General features: G+C 36.1%; 1 protein-coding gene across 3 annotated transcripts in view; it reads right to left on the bottom strand.

Moving 5' to 3' along the window:
* Positions 1–9,442, bottom strand: part of rcbtb2 (regulator of chromosome condensation (RCC1) and BTB (POZ) domain containing protein 2) — a 40,338-nt gene that overhangs the window by 24,749 nt on the left and 6,147 nt on the right. For all 3 annotated transcript variants that reach the window (XM_016536260.1, XM_016536269.1, XM_016536253.1), the window contains exons 4-5: positions 7,621–7,787; positions 660–818 (exon numbers count right to left, since the gene is read on the bottom strand). In XM_016536260.1, coding sequence (XP_016391746.1) covers positions 660–818; positions 7,621–7,787 — 326 coding nt within the window. The remainder of the gene's footprint in view (positions 1–659; positions 819–7,620; positions 7,788–9,442) is intronic.

The following is a 9,442-nucleotide window of genomic DNA, read 5'->3' as shown; positions in this document are numbered from 1 at the left end:
GCACCGAACCCCCAACTGCTCCCCGGGCGCCGCAGCAAAAAATGGCTGCCCACTGCTCCGGGTGTGTGTTCACTGCTGTGTGTGTGCACTTTGGATGAATAAATGCAGAGCACTAATTCCGAGTATGTGTCACCATACTTGGCCACATGTCACTTCACTTTTTTTTTTTAAACATGAGATTAAACTTCCTGAAAGGAAACACTGTGAACATTAGGTGTGAGAAAGTATCTCTGAGGAGTGTTGAAGGCACTATAAGGCACAACAAAACTCTGTTGACAATTGAGACAGTTACAATCAATGCCGCATCTTAAAACAGTGAGTAACTGAACTAAATATCATATCCCGACAGCATGTCAACATTTCCTAACAGTATGCTCAATCTCATGTTAATAACCGTTTCTGAGGTTTTTAACATTATTTTAGTGCAAATAATTATTTAAAACACACACAATAAATCACACAATTAATCATGCCCCTGACACATGCATACATTCCGTAATAAAGAATTTTATTTTCTTTATTTGGTGGCCAATCCAGCAAGTAATACATGTAATTACTTGTGAAAACATCACATATCTTTAATAATTTATTTGATTATTTTTTTATTTGATTGTCATCTGTAGTTCTTGATTAAACTCTTATTGTTAATTTAAACTCACCTCTCCATTGTCCAGGACGGCCATAGAGCAGAGCTGTCCACAGGCGATGTTGACCACCACCTTATTCTGCAGGCAGCTGCTGACCCTGCGTGGGGTGGGCTGGTTGGCCGTGGATCCAGAGCCCACCTGCCCAGAGTTGTTGTATCCCCAAGCATACACCTGAGAACAAGACAGGAAAGGACAGGAAACAGAACCAGAAAAATGCAAATAATTATTTTAGCAACTGTAGGCTGTAAAACAAAAACATGAAATAATCTGAATGCAAGATACCTGTAAATATCCAGTATGTACATATACAGTATATATGTTTATATACTGAAAGAAGTCTCTTATGCTTAGGGCTGTGCAATTAATAACATTTTAGTTTGGATTTTGATTTTGGCTTCCAACGATTACGTAAGGAATAACTGATGACAGACCATTGAATTATTGAAAAATAATGGACACCCGGTCCCGATTTGGTAATGCAGCCACGACGCAAAGTGAAACCAGGTCTTAAATCCACAGACAAGCAAAGTATAATTTGTACTGCGGATGCACACCTAAAAAGTCAAATACACACATAAATGTAACAAAATGCCTGTGTTGGCAAGTATTCACATAAACACTGGCAGTTGTGTCTTAAGTGAACATAAACAGGTGAGAAAGAAATCGGATGTGTGTCAGTATATTGGATCTGTACATTCGGTCTTAAAGTGACAGCAGCCTAATACATCTGCTGCAGTCTGTGTCAAGAAACAGCAAAAACAATCACTGTTCTTGATTGAATAACTTCAATAGCTTTAATAAGAATCAATATATAATTCATACAGTGAAAACTATGCTGTGGGTTTTTTGTTGTTGTTACATTTGATTATTTGATTACTTTATTTAATTTGTTTATAGTAGGCCATTGGCAGAACAGAATAGCTGGATTTTTTCTTTTTTTTATAGAAAATTGAAAATAATCAAAACAATCCAAGGTTATTATTTAGTACAGTACCTAGATTAGCAAATAAATGACGTCACCCTAAATGAATATTGAACCTTTGACAACGTCTTATAATTCAGCCCCAATTATCATTCCTAAACAAAAATTTCAGTGCTTAACAACTACAGTATAGGTCAGGAAAAGCTAAATAAACATATCACTGCATCTAAACCAGGGATGGGTAACTGGCAGTGTCTTTTAGTACGGCCCGCTGGATCTTATCAGACTCGGATAATCGGTTTTAAAACGTTTGAAAAGTAAGCCATGGAAAGACTGCTTTTAGTTTATGATGTTAATACTAACTCCAACCAAGAGAGGTCGCTAGTTTCCATCCGCTCACCATATTAATTACAGTGTAGTAGGAAGAGCACTCTAGTGTGAACATTCACTAACATCCCAAAAATAAATGAAAAATTGACAATTGCTGCATCCCAATGTGCCTACTTATACGACACCCTTAAAGTATGTACTCTTTTGGTAAATAAAAAGTACTTACTTTTAAGTATGTAGTAGAACAGTAGGCAGGCTTTGGGACATACCATCACGTCATACAATTGCATCTTTAATGGACCACTCTGTTGCATAGTTACACGCACGCTGTCACTGTAAACTGGCCTGTCAGTCATCTTGTCAAAGTTACATCCTCTACAATGAAATATAACAGGATAACATTAAATAAATATTTTTACCAGGTTAAATGTTGATTATTGGACATACCATCACGTCATACAATTGCATCTTTAATGGACCACTCTGTTGCATAGTTACACGCACCCTGTCACTGTAAACTGGCCTGTCAGTCATCTTGTCAAAGTTACATCCTCTACAATGAAATATAACATGGATAACATTAAATAAATATTTTTACCAGGTTAAATGTTGATTATTAGTAACTCAAACCTCTTTATCTAAACCTCACTACTTAACCGTCAGTCACACATATCCACCATTTTTGTAGTTTTTTTTAATGCTTTTTATTTGTGTTTGTAGTTCTAAAATCAAATCTTCCCCAAAGCGCAATGGATTGTGGACAATATTAGCCATTAAAGTTTGCACGGATCCACACTTCAAAAATCTACCTGAAATAGTAGACCACACGGGGACTTCTGGTATACTATTTTCAACATACTATGCTTTGGGACGCAGTTATTTTAATCTAACATACTATTTAGTATGGATAGTATGAACATTGGGACGCAGGGAATGAAAATCGTATTTTCCAGTCAAGATGGTAAACAGATTATCTTTTTACCAAGTTCAAGGGGATACCCATATGTTTGGATTGTTTGGAAACGTAATTTGAAATGAAAGATTTTAATTTAAATTGCCATTACACCACTGGTCACAAAGAAGTATGAAAGATACACCGGTAACGCCAGAGTTGCACCTCGAATTTCAAAGGTAAATGCAAAGTCAACAAAACTTTTTTTGCCAAATGCATGTCAGAAATGTTTGCACTGAATTATGTTCTTAGGGTTTCCGCAGGTCCTTAAAAAGTCTTACATTTAATTGTATCACATTTAAGGCCATATAAACTCTTAAATGGTACAAGAAAGCCTTAATTATGATTTCAAGAGGTCTTAAATTTGGGGACGGAATGACAAGAATTGCGATGTGGCGATTAAACTTCAAAACGCTATGATTTCATTAAATAAATACGAGCGCTGCACGTTTCAAAGTCAGTGCACCTGCTGGCAAAGAATGAATTTGCATTTTCAATAAGCCCATCTGCTGCTGTTCAGACCAATGTGAAAATCGACCCATATTTTTTTATATTTTTTAAAACCGGTGGATTGACAAGAAGCTAATGCACAGTGTTGGGAAGGTTTCTTTGGAAATGTAATAGGTTACAGATTACAAGTTACCCTATTTAAAATGTAATAAGTAGTGTACAGGGATAAAAGTTCCGTCGCTACGACGGATTTCCGTCAGGTCATAAAGACAGTCACTTGCTTCATTCCTGAATGATTCAGCCATTCAAACAAATCAATTGAATTAACGATTCAGTGATAAAATCAGTAACTTGATTTGGTTTCATTTTTAGAGTATACCGTCAGTTCATAAAGACAGTCACTTGCTTCATTCCTGAATGATTCAGCCGTTCAAACAAATCAATTGAATTAACGATTCAGTGATAAAATCAGTAACTTGATTTGGTTTTAATTCTAAAGGTTTGATAGAACTGGCTGGAAGACCTGCCAAGAGATTACAAATTACTCTTAATTGCAATGTTGCTCCTGTAAAGCTGTAGCTGCTGTTAAACGTTTTTAAATGTTTTTATTGTATTACTGACTGTTTACTTGTATTTAATAATTGCTTTAGCACTTTTTTTAAAACTTACATTAGTTAGCCTCATATTAGTTTCTGCTGTGGTATCAGGTATCTTTGCATCTTGTGATGCAAAGCTGAATTTTCAGCAGCCATTACTTTACATCGTGTCTACAACCGTTGTCGCTCGCATCACATTGTGCCACAACAGCTAAAGGCTGTCTACACTGGATGCAACAAAGTGACTTTTGCAAAACATTTGAACTTTGTGTCAGTACGTCATAAATAGAATGAGGTTTCCGAGCAGTTTCACTAGTGTCCAGTGTAGACACGGTGTTAGTCTTCAGTGTCACATAATCCTTCATAAATCATTCTAATATGCTGATTTCATGTCCAAGACACATTTCTTATAATTACCACTGCTGAAAATGGTTGTGCTGCATACATATTTTAGGGTCTCTTAACTAGTTGCTTGTTAGCATGCATATTACTAGAATATTAGCCATTTATTAGTGCTAATTAAGCACATATTAATGCCTTATTCTACATGACCTTATTCTACATTCCTAATCCTACCCAATACCTAAACTTAACAACTAACTTACCAACTATTAATAAGCAGCAAATTAGGAATTTATTGAGGGAAAAGTCGTAGTTAATAGTGAATAAGTGTTTCCTATTCTAAAGTGTTACCATATTTTTGAATAGATTTGTCATAAATTGATAGCATGGATGGCATGCTTTTTTTAATGAATACATGATTATCCTGTCAACCTTTAAAATTCACAAACTTTGTATGTTACTGTCGTCTCCTGCAGTTTTATCCCGTGGTCTGCTACTTCTTCAGAAATGCCTTAAGTGGCAAGTTTCAATGGACTTTCGCAAGAACACTCCGTTTTGAAAGTCAGCCAACTGTGAGATTCACAGCTGCTCCGTCTTTTTAATCAAGTACCTCATTGACTTCACGCATGTTTCAATACCTTGGAAACTGCCAAACATTCCAGCTAGTCATTTTAGTCATTTTCAGGAACCCTTGAGCTAGAAATTGTTGGGAACTATTCTGCATGTCCACAGAAAACTCTTTCTTTGGAAAGTCCTCCGGGACTTGAATATTTATTATGTTTAACATGTTAAATAAGCACAGATACGTTTACTCACCCATTTGAGTTGCCCGTTTCCAGGGTAAATTGTCAAAAGTGTTAAATATTTGCACAATGAATCTTTCATTAACTTACAAAAATTTTGTTTTTCCATTTTTTACATGAAACTAAAAGAAAAAAAAACTAAGGTAGTAAAAGTGACAAAAAAAAAAAAACAGAACAGTGGTTCTGCACTGATAAAGCCATTAAAATATACAGCTGCCTTTATAATTTAGGAAAGGTTCCCTCAAAAGGGGATTGTAGTATTTAGGGCTCTTTGGCATCAAACATTTCATATTAGAGTAAAGGACCAAAACCGCTGTGTTAGAGCCATAATGTACATTAAGAAATTTGTAATATTTTTCTATATTATTGTTATATTCTTTATATTAAGAGTGATTGTTATTTGATATACAGTTTGCATATTTTGTGATATTTGTATTGCCTATCTATGTGACTTTTTTAATAGGTCAATATCGATTTCATACGTAATGCATATGCATAAGCAGCCATTGATATTTTGAACTGTACGAAGAAGGAAGGGGCTTGGTGTTAAACAGTCTTTTGACCATTCTTTGAAGCCATATTTAATTTGAAGCTTGAAGAAGTGTAAACAGTTCTTAAAGGGATAGTTCACGTTCAGTTGCTGGTCCCATTATGTGCTTTCGCACCGTGTAGTTTTAGGAACTAGTCAGCAGGGTCTTTCCTAGAGAACCAATTTCTCCCTCAGGCCGTTTTCCTGGTTGCATTCGCACCGGCAGCGGGAACTCTGAAGCGGCCAACAACGACGTCTTTATTAACGGCATTTACAAACGTCAATAACCGGTGAATGGAGGATGCCGTGATCGCAGTTGTTTTTGTTGTGTGTCGTGAGTTTCATGACAATGGAGATGGAATGTAAACGCACAATTTACACGATTGAAAGAGCATGAAAATCTGCCTAAATCTCCTATGACAACTAGCAGTGTTATCTAGGGATGCACCGAATGTTCGGCAACCGAAATTATATAGAATAAGCGAAAAGACCGAATAAATTGTACCGAACAATGACGTGACGCGATCAAATAGCAACCAGCGCAGAGTGAGAGGTGCGCATTCTTTATAAAATCTGCGCTGAAACAGTGTTACTCGTCAGTTGCTCAGTCACATTTTTATTAATTTTTACAAGGCATGTGACAATGCCAAAATAAAAGTTGAGAAAAAGCAAAAACTCTATCAATATTCATAAATGTTAGTATTGTAACTTTACTGTTGTTCTGTAAAATAAAATAAAAAGTAAGACAAAAATCATTACAAGCACTGACAGCGAGAGACTGTTTAGTACTGCAGCGCATGTCTTCGATGAAAAGGGGAAGGGGTGATTGTTGCTGGTTACTGTACGATGATTGAAATCTGGCCTTAAACAATTAGTAAATAAACTGCAGAACGTTATGTTTTCTAATACACGCACGCATTGCATGTATTCTGACAGCGCTGCAAGAACTCACCACGCTATCTGCTTGTTAACCAGGGTTCAGTCCAAAGCCCGAGGAAAATCTGCGCTGAAACAGTGTTACTCGTCAGTTGCTCAGTCACATTGTTATGAATTTTTACAAGGCATGTGACAATGTATTATTTTAGTAACTTATTAATTTTAAGTTAAATTGTGCTTTGTTGGTATAGTGTCTGCTAGAATGTTAAAAATGTTCAGCGTTAATTTTTTAATTGTTGTTTTGTAATTGATTTTCCTCTTTGAAAAGCAAGACAAAACAGTAAAAAGCACATTTTGGCTATTTAATTTATGCAATGGTGAAAACAAATTGGCAAAAATACATGGGGAAAAAAACTAAAAAAACCGTGTTCGGTATTCGGCCCAGTGTTTCATTTTGTTCGGTTTCGGCCCAGAATTTTCATTTCGGTGCATCCCTAGTGTTATCATTGAGGCTGAGAAAAGAACACAACACTGCAGACAACAGGTAAATGCCGTTATCACTGTTTTCCATGTGCGTGGAGTAAATATGTTTCCATGGCATTTTTAAAAATGCCGGATAGCTGGTGTTTCCTATGTGTTTGGCCAATCAGCGTACAATTACTTCACTGGTAGTTCCTGTAGAACTGTTTTAGACCCTACTCTGAAGTAGGAGCTAGATTAGTTCCCCCAAATGGAGTTCCTAGAACTAAATACGTTTCTAGTTCCTGCGGTGCGAAAGCGCCTATTGACTTGCATAGTGTTTTTTTTTTCCCATACTATGGAAGTCAATGGGGACCATTTTTGATTTTTGTTGTATCCTGACAAACAAAAAGTAAACTGTTACACTGCAATGATATAAAGGCACTCAGTGTAATGATAATAACAATACATTTTAAAACAAAAATAAAAAAGGTAATTGCAACTTTTGCAAAAAAAAAACAAATGAACTCAGAAATGGTGAGATGAAAGTTGAAATGACATTTTTTGTATTTTTGTTCTGTGATTTGCTCTGTTCTGTGAAACGTAAACTCAGAACTGTAAGAAAAAAAATCCAGCAAAAAAGATCCATTTCCTCATTTTTGTTTGATAAAATCATAACCAACATCCAGCAAATCTCTTTTTTTTTTTTTTTACCTCTCCCTCTGTGGTGAGGGCTATGGTGTGGTGAGAGCCGCAGGCCACCTCTGTCACCCTCTTGCCGATGAGGTTGGTGGAAACCAAGGCAGGAGTAAGGCCGTGGTTAGTAGTGCCGTTACCCAGCTGACTGTAGCCATTATGACCCCAGGAATATACTTCTCCATCTACAGACACAGAAGACAAGATACAGATCTGAGGATGACAAATCTTTGGCTCAAGTTTTAGTTTAGGAGACAAGCATACTGGAAAAGCAGATCTAGAATCTAATATACAAGGCCTAAATGAACAGTACCAAATGAAATTATGTTTAAAATGTAACTTGAACAGTTGACATAAGTGATTTAATCAAAGACACAGGCCTAATGCTGACCATCTTAAAACATCTGCTGTGACTCAACTTTTACCTCTGTGGAAAATGAACCATTTGATGTTTATCAGGTATGAAAACATTTTGTTCTCCAAAACTCATGTTGTGACACGTAGAATATTTTCCTATTACAAACCTCAAAATCAGACTGTTTGACTATTTTAGTTTTTGCCATCTGTTGTCAGAATACATACATTTTCAGTTAATCCTGATAAGTGCTTTAAAAAGGCCTCCTGAAGGTTTTACCACAGTAGTGGTGGACGAAAAAATCTTATCACGATCTGATAACACACAATCCATGATCTGAATTCCGATCTTCCTAATTTTGAGATGTACGATCTAGAATATCCAGACTGGAACAAGCCTATGGACTTATATATTTGCAAAATTTAAAGCACAATATTGCATTAAACAATCAGTTAAAACACTGCGTAGTCTTCACTGTATGAATTAAATTTACACAGTTTCTTATTAAATCTACCAAAGTTCTTTTATTAAGAGCAGTGAGTGATTTTCTCTGTCTTTTGTTTGATTAACATTAATGACATAGACAGCAGCAAGTATAGGCTTTAAGACCAAATACATGGATCTAATATAGCCTACGCATCTGATTTCTTTCCCAACTGTTTATATTCACTTAAGACATAAATGACTGTTTATGTAAATACTCATCAAGGCTGACATTTTGAGGTATTTTTTTTTATTTTTGTGTGTAAGCGTGCATCCGAAACCCAAAGCATACTTTGCTCATCCTTGTTCAGCTCTGTCTCATGAAAATGCCTGGGGAATAGTGCAAGCTCTGTTTCACAGCTTTAATGTGCTGTAATACATTAAAGGGTTAATAACTTTTTTTTTTTTTTAATAAAACATGCCCCGCAGTAGACTGCATTCGACATCAGTCACGTTACATAATTTGACTGATTAGGGTGCTTTCACACCTGTAGATCGATTGCTTTGTTCCGAAACGGATTAAAATTATTACAATGTTGTTTTTTATTCTTGGTGCGGTTCGCTTTCACACGGCAAAGTTTCTAAACGGACCAAATTTGTTAATACAAGTCACGTGCGAGTAAACTGTTCCCTCATTGGTCAAAGTTCCACAGTTTATTTTCCGGGATTCCACTTAGCCGTCACGACTGTCATCCGTCAGGATGGAACGCGGGCTTCGCGGGATTATTGTTGTTTTTTTTTTGTAGCTGTCGTTATATTAATTTATCATTTTGAGCAGGAGTCCAGGATTCAAAAGGAAAAACATTTTTAAAATGCACCTACTATGAAGAAGAGCAATAAAACGGCATTATAAAATGAAAAAGTGCGCTATGATTTTAAATGGCGAAGACGTGCTCACCCACAGGTTAATTTTGAGGTATTAGCAAAACAACAAAGCTAATGCTTTTCACAGAACTTACGTAATTACCCATTATACATTGTGATATAGCCTGGTTCGTTGGT

This window comes from Sinocyclocheilus rhinocerous, unplaced genomic scaffold, assembly GCF_001515625.1.
Source record: "Sinocyclocheilus rhinocerous isolate Xijiao unplaced genomic scaffold, SAMN03320098_v1.1 scaffold974, whole genome shotgun sequence".
In the NCBI taxonomy this organism is placed as follows: domain Eukaryota; kingdom Metazoa; phylum Chordata; class Actinopteri; order Cypriniformes; family Cyprinidae; genus Sinocyclocheilus; species Sinocyclocheilus rhinocerous.
The sequence above is the reverse complement of the archived record's forward strand: the minus strand, read 5'-3'. Positions and strand labels throughout refer to the sequence as shown.